The 24,287-nt window shown below is 36.4% G+C and overlaps 1 protein-coding gene across 3 annotated transcripts in view; it reads right to left on the bottom strand.

The window, feature by feature from the left end:
- Window positions 1-24,287, bottom strand: part of LOC107085238 (shootin-1-like) — a 35,593-nt gene that overhangs the window by 3,641 nt on the left and 7,665 nt on the right. For 2 of the 3 annotated variants that reach the window (XM_015375458.1, XM_015375459.1), the window contains exons 3-12: window positions 17,480-17,513; window positions 16,015-16,064; window positions 15,600-15,660; window positions 13,007-13,101; window positions 12,710-12,902; window positions 10,279-10,376; window positions 9,866-9,947; window positions 6,207-6,301; window positions 1,554-1,706; window positions 1,315-1,459 (exon numbers count right to left, since the gene is read on the bottom strand). In XM_015375458.1, coding sequence (XP_015230944.1) covers window positions 1,315-1,459; window positions 1,554-1,706; window positions 6,207-6,301; window positions 9,866-9,947; window positions 10,279-10,376; window positions 12,710-12,902; window positions 13,007-13,101; window positions 15,600-15,660; window positions 16,015-16,064; window positions 17,480-17,513 — 1,006 coding nt within the window. Of the gene's footprint in view, window positions 1-1,314; window positions 1,460-1,553; window positions 1,707-6,206; window positions 6,302-9,865; window positions 9,948-10,278; window positions 10,377-12,709; window positions 12,903-13,006; window positions 13,102-15,599; window positions 15,661-16,014; window positions 16,065-17,479; window positions 17,600-24,287 lie in introns of those variants that run through there. The other variant, XM_015375460.1, reaches the window with a different exon arrangement.

Raw genomic sequence — 24,287 nt, 5'->3', positions numbered from 1 at the left:
TTATTTTATTGGAAATATACATTTACAAGCCACATCGGGCTATAAGTCGCTATCTACTGAACTGTCTCCCACTAAACCTGTAGGTAGAGCTCTACAGTAAATATAGCCCCTAGACCAGGGGTCTTCAACTTTTTCCAGGCCAAGGATGGAGCGGGGACCCCCTAATTATATATATTGTATGAAATTGTTTTACATCAAACCGGCCCTATAGTCACTCTATTACATATGGAGTAATGTAACGAAAGTAATTAAAGTAAAGTATTTCTGATTCTGATTCCTCATTGATTGGACAGGTGTTGTGGATGAAACGGTGCACAGCTTGAAAGAGCTCCTGTGTGTCGCTGAATTTGAGCATTGATGACTGAAAGACATCTTCTGCCTCCATTTATCCATGTATTATACTGTGTTGTATACATTTAATTTGTATTTAAAGACATTTCAATTAGTGGAAAAAATTGAAGGGGGGGGAATATAAAAAAAAGTCTAATCAACCAAAACTTTCACGACCCCCATTCAGTACCTCCGTGAACCCCCTGTTGAAGACCTTCGCCCTGGAGTAGGGACAGAGAAGAAAGCTAGCTCTCGTTAGCTTGATTGGTGAGAGCAATAAAAGCTTCTAATGAACGATGGGGCTTCGTCAGCTTTTTACTTCAACTCTACAGAAGTTGAGCACAGCCTCCTCATTGGTTCGACAGCTTAAGCCGGGCTTACGTTGTATGAATTTTTTGCACTTTTTGGGTCGATTTTGCTGTCATGCAACAATTTTTCGATCGGGCTGACTGTCATCCTCATCGCGCATTGTACGTCGTGTAGTGTACAGGGGTTATCGAGGGGTAATTAGCCTCACATGACCACCTGCCAATCAGGAATCGTAAGGTCGGGAAAAAAGCAAACAGGTTTAAAATTAAGTCGGCCGTTGTAAGGTTGCATCAGAGCATCGGGCCACACAGTCGAAGAACATGCATCTTGAACTTTAAGCTTTTAAACTTGTACAGTTTGAGCTGTACCTGTATGCAACGTCTGAAAATATCGCACAGTGTATGCTCGGCTTAAAATGCAAAAAATAAATGTATAAATGTGTGAATTCTGAACATTTGTTCTCCGTCATGCCTGCTGCTGGCATGTGCTTTTGTTAATGGAAATTAGCCCCTTCTCCTGTGATTTCCTCTGACTTCTGCCACCTGGTGGTTACGAAAAATCTACATAAAACCTGCACCTTCGTACAAGCTTCATGGTTCAAAGCGTAGGAGGAAAAAGTAGCGGCTTATAGTCCGGAAAGTAATTGTTGCCAGTAATGTTGCAAGCAGTTGATACCTTCTTCATTCAGCTCTGTAACTGATGCATTGGCCTGAGACAGCTGACTCTCCAAAGTCTTCCTCTCCTCCTCACTCTTTTTCAGCTTCTCTTTCAGCTCCTGCAGCTCACTGTTGTCCACCTCGGCACCTTTATTCTCCTTTTCCTTTGCACAAATAAAAAGCAAACTGATGTATGAATGAAAACATAACTAAGTTCATCGTTTATTCATATTTATGCACTTGTCCCTGCACACACACCTGGACCTGGTAGTACTGCTGAATGCTGCCCAGGCTTGTGCGGATTTGGTGGATTTGGTTCAGCGCCTGCTGCAGCTGAAGGTGCATATCTCCCTCCGAGCTACACGGCTCCATCACACTAGGTAGCTGGGCCACCTTCTGCTCCACCAACATCTGATGAGACAAGCCAAAATCTGAATTCACCTCTAACACTTTCAACAAATCCGTGTAATCAAGTGCTTTGAAGGAAATAGAAAACAAATGCATCTGCTACAATGAACCACCATTAGAGGGAAATGAAGGGAACTGAATTGCTGGTTGTAAAATTTTTCTCCCCAGGAGGCTGTCACGAAGCAGGGAAAATGTTTTCAAACCATGTGTTTGACTGAACAATGACTTGTGGGTCGTCATTACTCATCGGCTTCAGCATAGAGAAGAAACAAGTAAACAAGATGGTTTTCCTGTGAGACAAAGCATCATTGTTCTTCCATTATGAGGAAACAATTCTGGCTTTGCCTCAATTCACTCAGAAATTGTTTTCTCTCTGTTAATTGTGACAGATGAATGCACCAGTTGTAGTTAATAGCTAAGAAATCAAAACACAAATAAACCCCTTGTTCTTTTAAAGAAATTCTGTCAAGTGCTTTTATACATACTCTATACATAATACATATTGCTGCTATGTGGTCCTCACATTGAACTGGCATTAAAGGCAAATTAGAAGAAAGTAACCAATGTCATAAGATATATATATATTTTGTTATATGGTATAGTGACCTAATTTAGATTTAAGCCATCCAATATAATTTTGTTTTTGTTTTTTTTGGCCATCTGGTGCATGCCACCACTGTTTGATTAAGTACTTTAAAATTAATTAATATTTGCAGGCCAATATTTACAATGTGAGATAAGATGTGCTGCTTTTCTTTGAGCTATGTATTTATGTTCTAATGTTTTAGTCACCTTTGCTAATAGCAAGCAGTTAAGGCCAAATTGATCCAGCGTCAGTGGTAGTAACCCTGACTGATAGCTTCTTAGCTTCATCTTAGGAGGGCTGATTTTGATGAGGAAACAATGACTGCTTTCCCAGAAAGCAGTGCTTTAGCTACTTTTTAGGAAATGCAATGGTTATTCTAAGCAGATAACATAAATAACACATCAACATTTAGGGACCTTAAAGGTATAGACGATGATCTTTTATTTCTGGGTGATCATCTAAATAACTGGTCCTCCTATTTGTCAATCATTCTGGTGATATGTTAACGTAAGGCCGTCCTACATGCTCATCCCGTTAGCTATCTTTTTCTGTGCATGCACACTTTCAGGTATATATGTGTGATGAGCTACGGTTTCAGACAGTCATTGAAGCTCACCTTCTCATTGTGGTTCTTTGAAAAGATCATAAGAGAAAAAGTGTTTACGTAGTGTATAAGAAAAGAAAGGCCTCAGAAGAGGCAGATATATCCCAGAATATGCAAAGGAGAGCTCCCCTAGCCTAAGCCTAACCAGACAGCGGCGACTAATAACAAAGACCGCCTGCACCATAAAGTGAACTCAGTTAACTGAGTTCACCATAAAGTCCACTATATAGCCCCCGCTCTATATATTGATTGAGAGATTTAGGGGATAGAGTGGACATTTGGATACAGTAAGCTTGTATGAGTGATGAGAACAGAAACTTTTAAACACAGCGTGCATGAGGAGAAATGGGCTCCTGCTTGCTCTCGCACACGTTTAATAGGCGTTCCCTTTCGGGAGTGGGTACAGGGTACATGTGCATTTTTTTTTAAGTGGCGAGGGCAGGTCTTTTAAAAAAATCATGAAAATTAAGGTATAAATGAACTTTTTGCTCAACTTTACTCAACCCTAACCCTAAATTTTGACATTTTCCCAAATAATTTTTAACGATTTTAACATCCATCTCTGTTTTCAAGTAAAATTTTACACATTTTGTTCAATTTATTACAATTTTTTAGTGTAATTTATAAAAAGGTTGTTCTTCAAGAAGAGTTGCAAAATCCATGGCACATGTGCAGTGTGAATTAGTGGCTCCTATTAAAACAGAGATTGTTTGTGCCCAAGTGCATGTGGGTGAGTTTTAAAGTACACAGTTTTAAAATGTACCTGTCTGACTTCCAATCAAAACACCCTGATATGATTTAAATAATTTCAAATCTTAATTTGCCATGAGTCTGGATAATCTTTAGGTTACACATATTAGTATATTGCTAAAAAAGCAGTAATAAACAATAACTTGAAACTTATGTCGTTGTTATTTATTTATTTATTTACAAAACGTGACAGTTTTAATCATCATTCAGTTTTGTTGATATTGAGGTCCATTTTCAACAGGGAATCCCCAGAAGCGCAATGCTTATGGACAGGGACCAGCAATTAAAATATAGTAAAAACAAGCAAATATAGTTACATCAAAAGCAGAAACACAAGGAAGGCAGAACTTACTACAAGAACCACAACAACAAACAAAAAACAAAGCAGCAAACAGGGCAGAAAACAAAAGCCCACCAAACAAGATCATACTAATAAATGTATCCGTCCAGTCTGTAAACATACTAACACGCACATCAGATTTTCATAATTGCTATTTAAGATATTTCATGCATTCTGGAGCCAGACCAAAATGGGACCAAAGTCAAGGTTTTTAAGCGTAAAAGGTTTTTAAAATGTATAGAGAGAGTGTGATTCTTATGTAGAACTATCAATGTCATTTCATAGAACTTGTTTCTTTAATGCTTATATATAGAAATTAGTTGTTTATTACTTATACGATTACTTAATGCTGTCATTGACTGGTTGGGCTCTTTGTAGTGTTGTGTCGATGGCATTTTTTGGCCCCGATATGGATACCCGATACCTGGCTATGCAGTATTGGCCGATACCGATACCATCTGTTTGAAATTGATGTGTGTGTGTATGTCTGAAGAACTGCATACTACTGGAATGTAAAATAATTGCCATCAAGGCATTGTCCAGGTGCTGCCTACCTTTGTGAAGCAGGAAAAAGTCTAATACAAACTGAATCCAGTAGAACTTTTTATGGCCTACCTGGAATGGGCGATAATAGTTGAATAAACTTTTGGCTCTCAAAATTGTATCGGTGACCTATTTGTTGGTACTCGCCAATACAGATACCACCATTTTAGTGCTGGATCAGGGCCCCGCCTGATACTGGTATCAGTATCGGTACAACACTAGTTCTTTATTGGGATCACATGTTGGTTTTAAAGAATGTGCCAAATAAATTTTTTATTATTACTAGTTAATTACTGGCCAGAAAAAAATGGTTGAATAAATTTTTAGAAATTATAAAACTTTCTCCTTAAAATTCTTTTTCCTTTTGTTTCTTTCTATTCTCTTTCTTTAGTTAGTAGTTGAAACTGTTCTTAAAATTAAATATATATCATTCAGTGATGGTTTAAAAGTTGTTAAAAGCAACAAAACCAACGTATGGAGACCAAGCGCATAAAAAACGGAACTAAACACATCCACTCACTGTCACTCCAATCAGTTAAGTGACCATTTTTATAAGTACATAATTGAAAAACAGGAAGTGTGCGGAGAAAAGGGTTTTCATTTCTGCGTTTTTAGCATGAGAACAAACTGAAGCTGCAGATTTGGTGAGGTCTCCATCAGCAACGTGCACCGCTAGTCTTTACGTTGCAAATTGCACCACTCCGATCTTTGGTCCCCCTTCAGAGGAGAGCAATTTTCACACAGCAATTAGCACAGTTATTTCATACGTACACACACACCCCAACACAAAGAGACAAAGACACACACACACACACACAAAAAAGCTCCAAATTGTTTCCTGTTTTGAGGATCCACATCATTATACCACCACGCATGGCGGGGAGGAGGTGTGAATGGTTGTTGTTTTCAAAACACATGAAAACAGACAAATAGCAGTGCATACAAGAGGCATTCAGCACAGGGAGGGGGTCTTTTACCCTGAACTGAGAGTAAAGGGGCTGAATTGTGTAAGGAGTTGGGGGTCCCTTTCACAGGTAAGGACCCCTGCAAGGCAGCCCATTGTGTGCCTGTCCGGTAAATGGAGGACACGGCTCACAAAGACGACAATTGCTATATGCTCGCCAAAACATAAAGGTGTCAGGCGAAGACAGGTTGTGCTTAAAGGCCGCTATTCTCCTCCAGCAGCAGTGATGAGCGCTAATTATGGGGAGGGGAGGGGCAAAATGGGAGGGGAAGGGGAAAGAGATGTTTTGAAAGAAAAAAAAAGCCTTTATTAAAGGAGCAGCTGGGATAAGAAAAACTGTGCTCAGTGTGTGTGTTTGTTTGGGATTTCAAGAGAATTGATGTTTTCTCTATTTGTGTGTTTTTTATGTGTGTTTGTGTGGATGCCAAGCCTTGTTTAGAGAGCAGAAATCTGATGGTTGGTGTGAAAATGGAGCCCCCCCCACCCTGCACCCACCACCTCTGTTGACCTGTCACCTCTGTTATACTCCGACACCAAGGCAGTGTGTTATAGTATACACGTATCCCTGTCCCTTTTCTCACCGCGGCCACCCGAAGGTCAGCGGCAACACCCCCTCTGCCTTCCTGTGGCACGACCTGTCACCCTCAGCGTCCCCAGGTGCAAATGTGTGACAGAAATATTTCTGCGTGAAGATGAAAACACACACACACACACACCTGGTGGGCGAAGACTTCGGCATGTTGCCGCAGGCCCTGCTCCAGCTCCAGCTTCTGAGACATCTCTGTGAACTCCTCGGTGACAAGCTGGGAGACTAGGCATGCACAGGAGAAAGAAATGAGAAAAACTGAGCATTAACACAGAAACACCAATTCATGACATTCATCCTGGTTATCCTACCCCAAGAAATTAAACTGTTTAGTACAAAGGATAAATTTCCCCTTTAAATCTAACTTTGAAGGAGCGTATTGACTATTTATTTCAGTTCTTGTGACCTTGTGGTGCCCTGTTCACTTCTCATTTTCTGCCTCAGTTGTTTCAGCACCTTAGATCCTGTGCTTGTGCTGGTTTGCCTGAGTCAATTGGTTAGACCAGGCCTTAAAGATAAGACACTCTTCCAAGTTCATCAGTCATCTTTGACGTTGATGACAAGGTGAAAGAAGCTAAGATGACCTATGAAGACATCGAAATGCAGCTGTAGTTACTTAATGTTACCCTGTGCAAATTATGACATCTATCATTCATATGCATGTTCATGCTGTGGTAAACTTTGTAAGGTACCAAACAACAAGTGTGAACGTGAGAGGATATGTTTTTAACCAAAGTTGCTATAATTTTTGAACTGAAATTATTCTACCCATCACCAGATAAACACAGACTATCAGACTTAGACAGATTTATTTGTCATTTTGTTTACACAAGCTTAAAACAAAAAGAAATTTCTTTTAGAACAGCTCTCTGGACAATTTCATTTTTTTTTTAAAGTGCAGCCTTGAAAAAAAGTAAAAAAAAAATACATATATAAAAACAGTAATATAAACATAAGACTTTTAGTGTGAAAGTCAGGTTTTAATTTCAAACAAATTATGATTTTGTTTACAGTGGGTAAAAAGCTTTTGAAGCTAACAAACATAAAATTATTTAAAAGTATTGTGGATATCTTATTTTTGCTTAAAATCATCTTATCTGCTGGTTATCCCGTATGCCAATGTTTGTCATCTAACGCCATTGTGTTTGCTCATTCCTGTTTAGCTTTCGCTTTCTGCCCATGCACACTTCTACTTTATATACTGTACATCCAATGAGCTTTGGTAGATTAACACTTGGCAAATGTAAAATAGTGTAATGTAAATACATCGTTTCATTGAGTTTGTGCCTGGAAGCTGCATGTACAGACTGCAAACAGAGCAATGCATAAGATAAACAAGGCTTGCACTCGCTGAAGAGAGCCCCATGGTTGCTAAGTGCTCCTCCTGAGGAGTGCAACAACAAGCAGGATGGTCCTGCAGATGTATTCAAAAAGAGACTTTTGTTTTTCTTAACTACATTTCTGGAAAATTGTCCACTATATCTTTAACCAGACAAAATGAAGTCGGTAGGAAGGTCTTAAAAAAAACATATCCTGCCCAGTTCAATAAAAATTGATGGTTAGATGAGAAACGATGTCATTGGCACCTTAAAGTCTAGAAGAGGGTTAGAAAGCTATTTCTACAGCTTTACTACTACAGTGAGTGTGGCTATCAGTATATTGAGAAAACAGGTTGAACCTTCCCAAGAGTGGACAGCCATTGAAATGAATCTAAGAGGGCAACACCTCAGTCTGAAGTATTGTGACCAGATGTCCCCGATTTACAGGGACAGTCTCCGTTTTGGACCACCTGTCCCTGTCTCCGGAAGTGTCCCAGATTTTACAGTTTTGTAAATAAGGGGGAAATATTGCAGACTGTTATTACGGTAGAAGGAGCGCTTAAGAACGTTGCATGCAGAAACAGCTGTTAGATAGCTGGTTGGCAGCTGTAAATGTATGGATGAGGAGCAGAGCGCAGCACTACACCGAAAACCACGTCTTCTGCAAATGCCCTGCTCCAGACCTAGCCTACAGCCTCCGTGGAAATTAACGCTCAATTTTATGAATAATTAAAACTCGCCATCAGCATCCGTCACACGTTTCTGCCCAAACATTTATTTTTGTTGTGCATCCTTGCAATAGGGATAATTAAGATCATACAAAATTGGTTTGTTCTCTACCTCCAAAATCAACATCTCTTCATCCATACCTGAGATAATAATTTTTTTTTTTTAAGTTGTGAGATGCGCTCTTGAAGTTATGACTGGATTTAATGAAAATTTTAAACCTCTTAGTTTAGAATAAATATTTTTGATCGAGATGAGAAATGTGCTTCATGGTATTTTGAAGTGCATTCAATAATTTAGTTTTTGGGGAATATATAAGAATTATGCTGTAATTTTTTTGTTGTATTATGTCTGTTTTAGATTAGTGTAAGATTGATAGAAGAGAAAGAAGAATAGGAGACTGATAGAAAGAAGATTGAATGAGAGCAGAAGAAAAATCTACTTAGAAGAGTAAAACAAAGAGCAGGTACAAGTCAGCTACAAATAGAAGATGGAGAGGGAAGAAGACAGAGAATACTCAATGACTCGATGGCACTAATAAACACTATCAATTGATTTATTTTAAATCTTAGGAAATGGGAAATGCACATTCCTGGATATTACACTTGATTTTTGTTGTTTGAATATTAATAAATATGTAAAAAAAATAAATGGTGAAAGCATCACTGTCCCCATTTCCTATTTTAATTCTGATTATGTCTTTCTTTTTATCTTTTTATGGATGTGTCCCCAGATTTGATTTCAGAACTCTGGTCACCTTATTCTAGAGGACACCAAAGAACCAAGGGGACAACCTAAAACACAGACCTCACCTGCCTTACTTAGTTAAAACTTGTGTGTTGGCGTTTGGCTTCGATTAAAACCCGCCAGAAAACCCGAAGTTTGAGAGTGTCTCGTTTTTTTTTTTCGTATGGTCATTCTCTTATATTAACATCAATTCAAAATAGTTGCTAACATTAGCCTGCCTAGCTGTAATCTCTCCCACCGCTATTCATCTAAAAGGGGGAATATCTTAAAGGACCTGCAACAGAGCTGTTGTGTAACAGACTGGGAAGAAATGGTAAATAATCAATTAAAAACTGCTAATGTTCCTAAAGCTACGTCCTATAAACACACATACACAATGTCTTGTTTGTTAGAAAGAAAAGGGGAATGAAAAAGGGTCAGAATTAGCTCTGTTAAATTTAGTTTCTCTTAAAATTGATTTAAAAAAATGCATTTAAAGTCAACTTCAGAGGGATTGCATAAACAAAATACCAGGTTAGGTTTCTTTAATATCTGCGTTGTAGCGTTTAAGAATGAATGTGGGAAAACCAAGCAAAAAATACTTAAATTTAAAAAGCATCCCAGTCCCCATTTCTTAAGCCAAAACCGAGCTGTGAATTACAGCTCCTAGCGATTGAAATGATGAACTTCTTTTTGACCTTGCTCCTTATTTTATTTCACCATTAGTTGCTAAATACTTAATGATGATTCCTGAAAACAGAAATATGCTAGCCTGTCAGTTTCTAGCAATAACACGAGCACACATGGTTTTAGATAAAGTTTTGAATTTTATCTAATATTAGGACTGAGACTGAGCTTGATGTTTAAGACTCTTACTTTACCAGTGTCTTCTTTATTTAATTTCTATCATTTTATAGAGCACAGTGATTTTTATAAGGACATATTATACACTGACTTTATGTTTTGCAAATAATAGACGACAAAGATTAGAGACATGATATAAATAAGAGGACTTTACCTCTTTTGATTTTACCCATGGTCTTAGCCTGCTTGCTCATTGTCCTCAGAATGGCCTCCTTCTCTTCAACCTCCACAACGAGCTGAAAAAAAACCTTCACTGTTAAGGCTCTCTTAGTACCATGCACTCTCTTTTGTGTCTCAAATCGTTCACAAAAAACTAATTTCAAACACTTCTTTGGTTGTTTTATTTATGCATTTGCAATCACAACTCAGTACCTTATTCTTTAAAGATGCATGTACATAACCTTTAATAGTGAAACTGAAGATATAAAATGTTCATACAGAGGTCAAATTATATCCCCACGTGGGACAGTCCCAAACAGATGGCGACCTATCAGCTAAAAGAGCCCATCATTACATAAAGACAATCATATGCAAACACCGTTACACAGTGGTATTTATTAACAGTACCTGCTCTCTGAGCTGGGCCTGCTCTCTGGTCAGTTCCTCCACCTGAAGCTCCAGCTGTAGCTTCTCAGCCAGCAGGCCGTCCAACGACTCCTGTAGTGCTAACACAAACCCAGAGACAGATGTCCTCCATTATTTTCTCATAGCAATGTATTCTCTACATGGGTGTCTCAAAAGGTGGGTGGTAACTAGTTACATTTAATAATTTCTTGTAGGTTCAAGAGGTACTTTTAGAAGTAGTTTTACAGCAGTGCATTTTTTACTTGAGGAAAAAATTAAAATATAGTAAAATATCACTAGTCTTGTGTATAATGCATGGTTAGTTCATCGATTGTGGGTAACTTCACTTAATGAAAATCAGCTTGATTTAAACAGATATGCAGCATTAAGAGTCAAAAATTCTTGTGTGTATTCTTCTGGGCTTATTGGTTAGACATGTCGTATGGAGGTTGAGTTAAAATACATTAAACAAATTACTGTAATTTAACCTGTTCTACATACTGTAACTATCAATTTTGTAAGTTTTATAACTCAAAACATTTCTTTTGAAGAGTGCTCATTAAACCTAAATTTTATTTTGTAATTACTGTACATTGTATTTATTTTACCATATTTTGAATATCATTTAATAATTTGTTAAATTTTTAGATAATTTTGTAAAACATTAAATCAGTTGTTTTGAATGGTGTAATAAGTTGATAAGTTACTCAGTAGCTGAGCTTTTGAACCAAACACTTTGTAGTCAATCTCTAATAATTTCTTTAAAGGCAATGTTTTACTTTTACTGGAGTAAAAACATAACGAAGTACTGCTACTCTTACTCTTAGCACAACTATTCTCAGCATTAATTGTATACTTAGTACAATAATCTGCTATAAGATTTGGAAGAGTCATTGCATTAGTTACATGTGATTTATGTAATGATTCTGCACGTTTTGGTTCTATTTAAGTTTTGTTTGTGAGTTTTCATTTACACTTAGATTCATGTCATTCTGTGTTTTCTACCTAGGTGGTTTCATTTCCATTTTGTGTCATTCTAGTTGTTTTCTGGTTTTATTTGAATTCTTATGAATTTCTTGTTAACTCTGTGTTGTCCCCTTGTGTCAGACTCCTTCCCTCTAGCTCCCTTCTAGTTCTTTCTGTCCACACCTGCTCACAATCTGTTGATTACTCCATTCTGTGTTCTGCTTGGCATTTATACTCCTCCTCTGCAGTTACTGTTTGCTGGTTTCCCTTAATTTATGTTTTCACCTTTTTTCTAGTTCCTGTGTTCCTCTATCTGTTATTCTTGGATTAATGCTTCTGTTGCCATCATCCCTTATTAAATCTGAAAGAAACCACCTCAGCCTCTGTCTCTGCATTTGGGTCCTCTAACAACCTCCCCACAATCTGATAATTTATCGTTATTACCAAGACAACAAATTATAACCCTGAGAAAAATGAGACAAAACCTTCAATTTAATCCATTCAATTCAAAAATACTCAATTTATCCTAAAGTTTTACTAAATATCACTCTGATTAAACACATTCAGGAATCATGTTCTTATGTTTACATTAAAGCAACAACAGACAAGAGAATTTGCTAATGCAATAATATAATAATTGATGCATAACAGCTAATGTTACTTAACCCCTTAATTTTTTATTTAATTTGACCGTAAAGTTATTTGATATACACAAGATTTTCTGAACATTGCATAGCAATACACAAAACCGGCGTTTGCATCTGAATTTGAGCTGAGCACTCAACATGTTGACTTCACCCATGACTCCCACTGTTTTATTTTTAAAAGTGGAGGATTTTATTTGTTTATTCACTTTTATTTGTGGTAAAATCAAATGTGTTTTAGATTTTTTTATGTCTTTCTCAGTCTAACATGCAAGTCCTATTGTACTAAATAATGAGAGTGAAACGATCTTGTGTTGATAGATTTGTCTAAGTTAATAAAAGTTTTAAGCCATTTTGACTGGCTGTAATAACAGCAGAGTAACACTGAGATATCTTTGATGTAACACTTTGCATAGAGGATTGTGAGATCAACATGTTTGACTCATACAGCGGCCACATAGAAACTAATGAAGCAGGAAAATGAAGGGTCACACTGGACATCCTTCCTCAATATAACAACTCAATCACAAACATATATGTATTTAAAATTCAGCTGTTTAACAATGTTTTCTACTTTTATGTTAACAATAGAGGGAAATGCATAAAAAAAACATCTGTGTTTTGCTGAATATTGATTCTGAACAGAGCCTTAATTTGCAGTCAATCATTAAAGCTGCAGATGTCTTTTCTCTTTAGCTAATTTAGTTTTTTTAATAATACCCAGATTCAATCAGAGGGTTTTAAATAGTCTACAGTCGCTTTTTAGAAAGAAACAGAAGTGCTTTAACTGTGAACCACATTAAATCAAGACTCGAGCAGCTAACCTGTGATCTTAGCTTGACTTTCAAGCAGCAAGTTGTCCTCGCTCTTACTTTCCCCACAATCAACCACATCGCCCTCAACCACTGGTTCAGTCTCTGGGTCAAAGGTCACAGTGATCAGGTCCTCTGGCAGGTTGGAGATCAGTGGCATCAGCATTTGGCTCTTCCTTTTCAGAGCTTTGTTCTCTTTGGTAACCTGTGCAACAGAGGATATGATGGTGAGATGTGAAGAATGATGCAGCTTGATACTATTAGTTTGAATAGATTTCTAGAAATAAAGACTGTGAAACAAAGAGTTACTTCAAGAGCCAAAGCTTCAGCGTTCTCCCTACAGGAGCGTTCCACCTGGAATTGGATCTCCAACATATTCATCTCCTTCAGGAGGTGATTCGAAACTGATTAAGGGGGAAAAAATAGATTTTTCAGTCATTAATGTTCCAAAACCAAAGAAGCAGAAACATGTAAATTATAAAAATTTTGGACTTAGTTCATTCTAAACAATTTGCATGACACTGACCGATCCACAGTGCCTCACAAGTATTCATACATTCTATTAGATTTAAAGTTTTTTTTAAACGAAAACCTATGTTTTAATGCGAGGAACCAGAGCTGGCTTATTCAAGAAAGAGTGTCTGGAATGTCTTAGATGTGTCCCTGAATCAATCAATAAAAATGCTGAATCATATCCATATTTATTTTATTCAGGTGTAATTAACAGAGGGGACATAAAAAGATATACAAGGCATCAGCCACTGAGGGCTGATTTGTTGAAATAGCCATGATTCCCCAACACAAGCCTACAGGTTTTTGATACTTTAATAATGAAGCGTAATTAAAACTGTAAAAGAGGAAAACCAAAAGAAGAGATAGATAGATTGGTGGAAGTGAAACAAAAGTTTGTTTTTAGTTTCTTTATGAATTAGTCACAAATCAAAAATGAAATGCAGTAAGTAGAGTCATGTCTCTTGCACTAAGTATATTTCGCCCTTCTTTTAAGTGGGTAAGACAATTTTTTCAACGGAATAAGAGGATTCATATTTAGAATAAAAAAAAAATTATTTCAAGTGCAAAAAATTATTCTCTTAATTCAAGGAATAAAATAATCAATTTGCAGATCATATTAGTTATCTGCTTAAATTAAGGGCTAATACACTTATTTTAAGATGCTGTTAATTACTTTTAGATCTTTTTTTTTCTCCAGTGCATTCACTCCAGCAATTTGGCTTTTTTTTCAAAGGAAGGAGGCTGTTGCTAACATCAAGCCTTGACAAGTTGTCAGTAGGTCATCATAAGCCATGTGGGAACAACGCAAAGGTGTGAAAGACAGAGGACTGGCCAGATGAAACCAAAGATAAAGTTATTAACCCTCACATGAAACATTACCTGTAAGGGAAAACCGACTACCGAGGACACCATGATCAAAATAAGACAGTGGTGGAAACATCATCAGAATCAGACATACTTTAATAATCCCAGAGGGAATTACTTTTGTTACACGCTTCAGATATACAAACATTTTTATTTATATATATAACACAAACCACACAAAATAATATACAAATATACACATATTACTATATATATATATATATATATATATATATATATATATATATATATATATATATATATATATATATTCCTTTTCCCGGAAGTGAGAGAGAAACTGTCTGGTACTGATGGCAGGATGGATTGAGCTAAGTACAGAATAATACGGAAGGAACCCAGATAGTCTAAGAAAGAGACATGTGACTGTGGTGGACAAGAAAAGAAAATATTCATCCAGAGCTGCTGTGTGTCGTGGCCTGCTGCTCTGGGTTTTTGATTCTGTTTAGGTTTTCACTTTGGGTTTTCTGTTAGGGTTTGGTTTATGGTATTTTATGTTTGCTGTTAACAATTCTATGATATTTATTTTAAATTAACTTCGGTCCCTACCCTTTTCCTCTAGCTTCCCCTTGGTCATTCTTTATTTTCTAGTCATGATCTTATTCCCCTTTAGCTTCATTTAAGTTGTTTCTAGTTTTAGTTAAGCTTTGTTTACTGTTTTTTTTGCCCCACTCCTCCCCCCTTAGCCGCTTCTGTCCACACCTGCTCCCAATTAACTAATTACTCCACTCTCCCTTATATTCCCTGCAGTTCTTCATTGCTGGATTCTCTTCTCGATCACATGCATGCATTCTCCTGAGTGTCTGACTGTTTTGGTTCCTGATTTGCCTGTTGTTGATTGGATTTATGCTTCTGTTGCCACCAGTCTCATTATATCTGCAAGAAGCCACCTCAGGTTCCTTCGTCTCTGCGTTTGGGTTCACTACAAACCTCCACACATCTTGACAGTATGGGATATTTAACGTACAAAGCATTTCCATTAGACGAAAGTTTAGACCTAAATCAACAACAAAATTGGAGCCAAGACTTTAAAAAATCATGGTTGTAGATTTTAAATTTCCAATCAATCAGAGCTTTAGCTATTTTGCAAAGAGAAGTACAAATAAATTGCAGCCGCTATATCGTGTAAAGAAATGTTCCTACAAAGGACTGGAGCCTCACGTCTCTGTTTATTGAAAATCAAGCATTATTTTCCAATTACAACACAGTTATGTAACACTTTGTGTAATATAATAAAAACATATGTGAGGATTTAATATATTTTAATAACTATATTATACATTCCTAAGACACTGTAAATTTGAGTAATCTATTATAAATATATATATGTATACACAAAGATGAACCCACATTGGGCTAAAAGCAGAAAGCAGAGTATTAATAAGCATATATCAATGAATCCGTGTTTCTGCAGTAATAGCATGCTATTCTGTCTTTGTGTTTATGTGGCACACCTCCATCAGTGGAAACAAACATGAGAGGATCATAAACTGCTGTAAATTCTCACCTTCCTCCAGCTCGGTCAGTCTCTGATTGGCTTCATCTCTCTGCTTCTCCAGGATCTCCCACTAACAATCAAATCAGAGCAAGAGAGCAAAGAAAACACATCAATCTGCTCACATCAAATTGATGCTGCTCATTTCTATTCACATTTTTTAAGGCTCCACCTGAGACGCAGAAATGATTTTGCTGTTATTAATGTAATCAAGACTGCAAACATGGACTCTGTAGTGTTCTTTGATTCTGCAATTTAGCCTCATCTTTTCCCTTCTATTTAGATGCTGTTTTAAATTCCACTAGGGTATTTGTTAAAAACACAGTAGAAATTCAGGCGTCAACCCATTTCACATATTTGAGGAGGGTGCATCTTTTCCCCCCAATGTGCTGCTGATTGTCTCTAATATACACTGTTACAGCAGTACCTGAATATCTGTCCAATCTTCAGAAGATGAGCAACTTTCCTCATCGGAGTCTGCAAGCAGAAACAAATCATTCCTCATTTTCAGACAGCAGACAGATCCGGAAACCATTTGTTGCATTTGAAAGAGAAACAACTTTTTAATCTGTAGATACACTAAAGCTTCTCCTGTCTCTTAGGCAGTACGGGAAAGGGAAGTTCTCCATGCTTTATGGCAAGATAAATAAAGGAAGTGAAATCAAAGAAAGGACTCAAAAGCATGTTTCGATTTCTGTCACGTTGGACCCAATGACAAGGAAAAGTCAATCCCTCTTTGCAGCATGTTCAAGAGCCTGAGACCTTGCCCTTGCAGCTTTGTTAATGAAATACTGCAGAATATATATATATATATATGGGATGTTTAAGATAATCAAGAAAGGAGAATATCTTGGTTCCATTTCATAACCACATTATATATTAAAGCAGTAGAATAAAAGAGAAGTTTCATTTGGTCTCATCGATCAGAAAGGTCCAAAAGTCGTGCGGTTAATTCAGATGCATCTTTTACAAGTTGTGCTTAGACACTTTTTTCCCTGTAAAAACCCTGGAGCAACCTATAATCATTTCTATTCTTTCTCACTGTTCATTCCTGACTCTCATTGTTAAGCTCTGTTTTTTCTTTTTGTATTCCTTTGAGTAAATTTCACTCATGCATCATTTGAATTAGTTTAAAATAATGGAAATTACAATGATCCTTCCCAGGTTGATGGATTGTAACGCTAGATGTCTTTATACCCTGACAATGACTTAATACAAAAAACACTTTTTATATGGAAGTTGGTAAACTTGTTCTGATAGCGTAAAAGTATTTTTTTATATGAATCTAAAAAAATGAGTTTCTTACTGAAATTATACTTTTTGTATAATTTATTATCAAAGGATTCATTGTAATTTAAATGGTAGTTCAATAAAATGAGAAACTCTGATTTTGGGACTTTGCTAGATGATAAAACTGGTGTTTAAAACTTTAAACAGAAAACTGAGAAAGAAAGCTTTGGAGATTGATCTTTGCAATAACATCTACTATCTAACCTCATTTTCTCATTGACTTATTGTCATTTTTTTTAAACAAGACGTTTTTGTAGCCTTTAATTTTTTTTTATAAAGTTAACTACCCTTCTTATTTTAGAACAGGAAGATGTGAAAAAAATGCCAGCAACATTAGCTGGCAAACATTTTAGAATTTTATAAGGTGTTAAAAAAATCTTTGGGAAAGTTTTTCTTGGCAGATGGGTGACTATAAAGCACTCCACCATGTTTATTTAAAGACAGAATATGTTCATGAACCAGCTGCTCAAAACTGAAACATTTAGTGCTCCTTGGGTATATCAGTTTTCCCAGGTGAACCAAAACTTCAAAAGCTAAAGGAACTTTATATTAATATATTAAAAAATATTTAAGCAAGACTTTGCTTTTATATTTATCCTTACCTGCGAGCGTGCTGTCTTCGTCTTGTACCGACATCTTTGTTTATGCAAGAGATAAATAAACAAAAAAAAAATTGTGAATCTTCTCAATCCAACAGAAATAAAGCCTGTCTTCAACCAGCCTTAAACAAGCAGCCAGTTTATATTGAAACTACCAGGCGGTATTCCTGACTTAACCCTCCCCCACAGCCAAAATACAAAAATGAGGAACTTAAGCCTAACTTGCAAAAATTTATCTAAAAAAAGTTAAACTTTTGTGAAATAGGTGCATAAAATTCTCTGCATGTAATAAATATATTTCAACCTAAACTAAGAAAATTATATAAAATTGCTTTTACTGCTTTTGAGTTAAAATCTCTTATTCCATTAGCAGATGATTTAACGTTCCTATTCAAGGCATGTGCAAACATACTTATTTCATGAAAATCTTACCGTTTAGTCCACTAGTCATATTTTTAATTGAATAATTAGATTTTTACTCTTTTTTTTTTTGCAGTCTGTTGAAATTACCACCAGTTTCAGAAAGTAGAAAAAGAAAGCTGTAGCTGCTTGGTGCATTAGACCTCTTAGGGACGGTTCTGTCTCCCTGCCGCAGGATCAGTGTCACTCAAGCAGCCGGAGCAAAGCAAAGGCCGCTTTCACTGCTCTATTAGCATCCGCACCGGAGTTCATGACCTGTGAAGCATGAGGCACCCATCATAGGAGCCATATTTTTGGATGAGAAGTCAGCAGATGACAAGAACTGGTGGCACCGATGATGCTGATGACACACATTCCTGTGCTGTGAATAATTTAAATGCTTCAAATTCCTGATCCCTCGCTCCTGTTTTATTTATTTCACTGCCCTGCAGGAGTTGATTTCTAATAGCATCAACAGTCCAGGTTAAGTACCGCTTGCTGTAAATTTACCTAATATGATGTAGCTTGGCTATTGCTGTCGATGAGTCTAATGCATCTGTCTGGATGGAGATTATAACATTAAAGAATGGCGTTTATGAGTGGATTCTTTTTGGTAGACAAATTTAAGAGTTAATCATCAAAAATATTTTGTTTCATTTTGTTCAAAATGTTAATTAAATATATAATGGAATTAATCTTACAAATTGGACACAGAATTCTTCTCTGCCTCGTATCATAACAGGACCAACACGATAAATGGTAGAATTTCTGTTTTGTTTTGTTTTTTACTGCAATTAATCATACTTGTTTTAGTTTTTTTTTTTTTTTTTTTTTCTAGAAATAGATCCCTAACATCAAGACACAGATTTCTAGCTGCAAAAAAATTAAATAAAAAATACAGTTCTTTGACTGAACAAACTGATCATTTTGGAATATTTTATAAAAAAAGATACTAATTTTATACCCCAAACCACATAATAACCTTTTAAAGTCTGACCTGGTATTTAATTTTCAAATGCCAATCACAACCTAAAAATGTTGTTATATTTCCATGTCCTAAACAGATCTTTACTAGCTGTTTCTTTTCTTAAAAGGCAATATGTGACCATTAATCTGTTGCTCCTTTATTTCCATTGTGCAGCTGTTTGTATTTACATTTATGAAGCTATTAATCTGTAATTTCTTTCATATGTAATGCATGGTTGTGTCATTAATAAATGCCTTACACCATAAATTCCTCATTAATACTGAAAAGCTACACTGGAAGAAATCGAAATCTAAATAAGTCATTTTTTTCTTAAAATAAAGGCATTTGTTGTGAATTATTATTGGTAAGTGAGACACTTTGCCAATGGAACAAGACAGTTTACATTTAAAATAAGAAAAAACAACAGTGTTGTCTTATTTCTTGTGCATATTATCCAATTATCTTAATTTAAGAGTAAAAATACTCCTTCCGGTGGCAAATCGTGTTATTTACCCACTTAAAATAAGAGTAAATACACTAAGTTTAAGAAATATTGACTTATTTCTAGATTGTTTTTGAGTGTACTTTTTTAACCTTACCGTAATGCTAAGTTTGATGCTAATTTCCTATCTAACTTCATGTTAAAAACCACCAAATTAATGCCAAAGGTACAACAACAACAAAAAAACACAAATATAGGCTACATTTTATACATTCAGACGTTTTTAGTTTTTGTTTTGTTGTCGTTTGCCCCTGTTTGTTTGAGCTTCTTGCCTGACAGGACAAACAGACATTAGAGAAGGTTTGTCCTGATCCAGGTCAGCATTAACCCAATGCATGTACCTACTTATTGTGTGTTAAATCTTATATACTGCCTCAATATTATCAGTACAATTTGTCAATGAACTCTTGTGTATTGTTATTGATATGTTCTTCATCATAATTAACCATTATGAGAACAAACATGTTATTATGTTGTTTTTAGTGGGGAGTGGCGGCCTAGTGGTTAGGGCATAGTGCTAGGAATCCAGAGATTCTGGGTTCAAGCCCCACTCCCACACACTCCCACCTTGGGTCCCTGAGCAAAGACCCTTAACCCCACATGGCAATGAGGTAAATTTCTCCAATGTGAGATCAATAAACCTCAATTATTATTATGTTTCTGAGTTAAAATGGAACCTCTATATTGTGCTTATATATGTTTCACTGCACATGAAAAGTTTTTTGTATTTTTTATCTTGGCCAAAATCAATTAACACAGATATTTTTCTTTTATCTTAGAGCTGACAAAGAAAGATCTTACACATTAAACCGACTTCCCCAGTAAAGCTTCAATAAAAAGAGATGTCCTCATTTAAATTCCAATAAAGACACTGCTGGGGGACAGGGCTTTTTTTTTTTTTTTTCAGAAATATTTGAAATAATCACATGACCTCATTCAAATTTCTTTCTTTTCATGCCCAGGGTTCACGAGGATGTCCTGCATTGTGGAAGGATGAAAAGCGTTGTCGTGATGTGGCGTCCTTGTGATTTAATGGCTCTTTTCTTCCTTCTTGTGCTGCACGCAGTCTTCCTGGGCTCCACCTGAGCACCAGGACCTCATGCAGCCCACCGTCATCACCTTTACTCATGACTCTTCAGCATCTTAATAAAGCCTCACAAAGGGAGGTCACACTGAATTAGCAGCTGTCTAGAATAGAAGAATAATATAAGAAGTTTTTTTCAGTGTTTTTTGGTAATTCTGGTTAAATTAAAAAGGTTTATTTGTGAGTCAAGTCGACTGATTGGAGTTTAGTCTGTAGATTTTAGTCCATCCAATACTTTTTTTTTACTTAAGCATATAAATTGGTATTATTTTCCTTTATTATTGTTTTCTTAATAAGCTGAAAACTTCCTTTTAAGTGATGTTACAGACAAGGATTAAGAATGGACAAAGATAAAGAACATATATAGAATTCAAATAGGTAATATTCTACCAACTTTTCTCAAATCTGGTTTTAGAAATATACAAATATCTTTACACTGATTAATTCAAACACTACATTTTATATTGACCCCACAACCTATTTAGTCATGTTAAGAACAACAGGAACCTCCAGAAAATGATTCAGAAAACCTAAAAAGTATTAGAAAGTTTAAGTGCCACACTCAAAATACACCAACATTTGGCCAGGTGCTTAAAACTGCATATTTGTTTATAGCATATATGGAAAATAGCAGTTTAAGCTAATCTTTTACAAACTGCGTTAAAACCCCAAAATACATTGACATGAAATAGTTGCATTACTTCTGTTGGTAATATTTCCCACCTGTTTGATGGAAAGGCAACAACTTTTTACCCTAGTATTAGCTTAATTTGACATCTAATAAGGTACTTTTTAGGTCAATATAGATCACCTGTTGCTCTGCTAGGGCTGCTTTTCTCAAAAACTCAACTAAACCCTTTTTTTGTCCTAAAATGTACCCTAAACCGACCGGACATATTTCTGGTTCACTGATATAGGATTTAATCATGTGTGGCTCTAGATAGGGGCCCCTATAGAACCTGTCCTGTCCCCTCTTATGGCCCCTTTAAAGAAGACATCATTATTATGATAGTCTGCTCTGAAACCATTAGTGATTATTCTATAGAATCAATTATATTTAGGATTTTTACAAATTAAGTAACATTGATTTAAAAAAAAGTGATGCTGTTACCCTTTAGCAGCTGGATCGAGATTGGACCACAGGTTTCATCTGTTAGATCAGGGGTCTGCAACCTGATTCTGTGATTCACTCAAAATAAAAAATGATGAAAAACTTCCCTGTTTTTTTTTTTTTGTTTTTTTTTTTGTTCGTTTCAATTATCTTGTCTGTAATCCAACTGAAAAAAAACAAAAGTTACACAGTTGCTTTAAATGAAAAAAGGAATGATTACACTTTAAAAGTACTTTCTTCTTTACATCTTTCATGGAACGTTTCCATTAAAAATAGCTTTTAAGTGTGAATCATGCATAGTTTTAAGAGTTATAACAATTTTAAGATCAAAAAATTAAAAAATTGACTATTTTATTTAAGAAAACCCTTAAATAATATCCATATCAACAGATTATTTGGTCTATAGAGTAAACCTGTGCATAATTTAACTTCTGTACAAATCCATCTGTTGTGGAAAGGTCTCAGATGGTTGGTAGAGTATTTTAGTGAACAAACACTACGAGGAACAAGGAACACAGAAAGGTTGGACATAAAGCTCTAGGCCATGTGGCAAGGTTAGGTTAGAAAGCAAAATCCAAAATGTTTAATGTTTCCAAGAGCTCTGCTCCATTCGTCATCAGAAAATAAACAAAAAATAATAATACCAAGACAATAAACACATTTATACTGAAAGAACCAAAACCCAGTGAGCATCTCCTATGTTTTGCTGCCTGTAAAAGTAGGTCAGGTGGTTCTTTTTGTTAGGTTTTTTAGACCCCATCTAGAGGTCTATCAAACATGGGCAAGGTTACAACAAAAATGTTTCAGGGCACAGACATGTTCTTCTTCCTCCTCATGACAAGTATCCTTGGAAATTATAAAATATTTTTTTTTCCAACAACATATTGTGCATCTTTGTCCAATGTTGTCCTGTGACACAATTTATCTGCCTAATGGTGGTTATAAAACTCTTGAAGTCCACGTCCCAGTACTCACACTTCCACTTTTTTACCTCAATGTCCCATTCTAATTGATGGGCTGGTTTATGTAGCGTGTCTAAATTCAACCTGAAGAGACTCACGCAGAGAAAAGCTGCAATTAGTAAAATATTCAAATTAAAGATACACATATTCTTCAACGTATTGCTATTTAAGGGAAACCAGCTGATTTCGAGGACTCACTGACTCTGTATTCCCTCACACTGAGCATGCATGTAGCAACAGTGGAGAGGAAAACTCCCTTTTAACAGGAACAAACCTCCTGTAGAACCAGTAGGCTGACTGGGGTTCAAGGAGGCAGAAGTACATGAAGACATAAATGAAATAAGTTATTTGGCGCTCAGGCCCAGGCAGATGACTTTGAAGCTGGGAATCAACATTTGCTTTGATGAGTAACCTAGAAAAGGATTAGACTTCCCCTTGGCAAGGACACTGGTGGTGGAATAAGCCAGAGGGTAAGCGAGAATGATCTGAGGAGATGGGGTGGAAGTTGGTCATATTTCAAATGCGTTCAGGAAAGTGAGGCTAGACCAGGAGCTAAATGAAGGGGATCTGGAATGATTATTGGCTTCAGAGATGGTGCAGCCCCCCACCCGCCGAGTTGATTGGTTGGAGCTGATTGACTGGAACTGAACAAGGGACATCACAGGTGTTCAGGTGAAGCTGATAACAGTCTTAGAGATTGGATTTTCAGTTGAGCTTCATTTCCCCTGAGTGTTATTTTGTCCCACCCTCTTTGTGACCTTGATCCATATCTTGGCTTAGTGTGGATCTAAGCAGACAACACTAAAGTCTATTACCCAGAATTCATTGCCACATGTGACGCATTGGGTAATAGGCAGAAATGTGGCAATCTTTAATGATCAACCTCCCATGCCATTGCTGAAGTTGTTTTTTAAAGTGAAATGATGTGTTCTCACCAAACAAGATTGTAGCAACTTTACTGTGGTGTTGGTGTACTGTTGCTTGCTTGACATTTTTCATAGAAAACCTGCTTCACCAGGTCATCAATTAGGGGAAGCATTTATTCACTTGTCTGTGCAATGTAACATGGCAGACCTGTATTTTACAAAGCGAGTCAGTCAGCGCTGTATTTAATGTGGAAAGCCCAACGACCATCCCTGGATCCACCAGAACCTCCAGAGATGTTGCCAGTTCACGGAGTGATGGAAGAAAGATTATGTCAGCAGGAAAGCTTTTTTTTTTTACATATTCCATTTTTTTTGCATTTACAAAAGAACAAAAAGAACAAAGCAATCCGAAGGTTTGTTTGCAACCCCGTACGGGACAGAATCAAACATAGAAAAAGTTGCTTTAATGAGAAATCAAAATGAGACTTTTTTGGCTTTATACTAAACTATTTGTGGCTAGCATACAGTAATTTACAGTCAACAGCAACCTAAAGGGATGATGCCCCATGAAAATGGACATGCTAAATACAGAGCAACAGCAAAAGAAAATCAGTTTGAGGAAACAGGAACTTGTGATTAGGGTTAAGATTCACCAACAAGAAAGGAACCCTAAAAACACAACTGGAGGTTCAAACTCAATTCTACTCAAAATCAACTATACTTTATTGATCAAAGGGGATATTAAATGTTGTTGTAACTCAGGTTTCTTTTTGTCTGTTTTTACTTTAATAGGTTGCTGGAGATGGGCTGCACGGTGATGCAGTGGGTAGCACTGATGCCTTGCAGCCAGAAGGTCCTGGTTTCGATTCCTGGCCCGGAGTCTATCTGCATGGAGTTTGCATGTTCTCCCCGTGCATGTG

Source organism: Cyprinodon variegatus, unplaced genomic scaffold (genome assembly GCF_000732505.1).
Source record: "Cyprinodon variegatus isolate N-32 unplaced genomic scaffold, C_variegatus-1.0 Scaffold119, whole genome shotgun sequence".
NCBI classification, from domain to species: domain Eukaryota; kingdom Metazoa; phylum Chordata; class Actinopteri; order Cyprinodontiformes; family Cyprinodontidae; genus Cyprinodon; species Cyprinodon variegatus.
The sequence above is the reverse complement of the archived record's forward strand: the minus strand, read 5'-3'. Positions and strand labels throughout refer to the sequence as shown.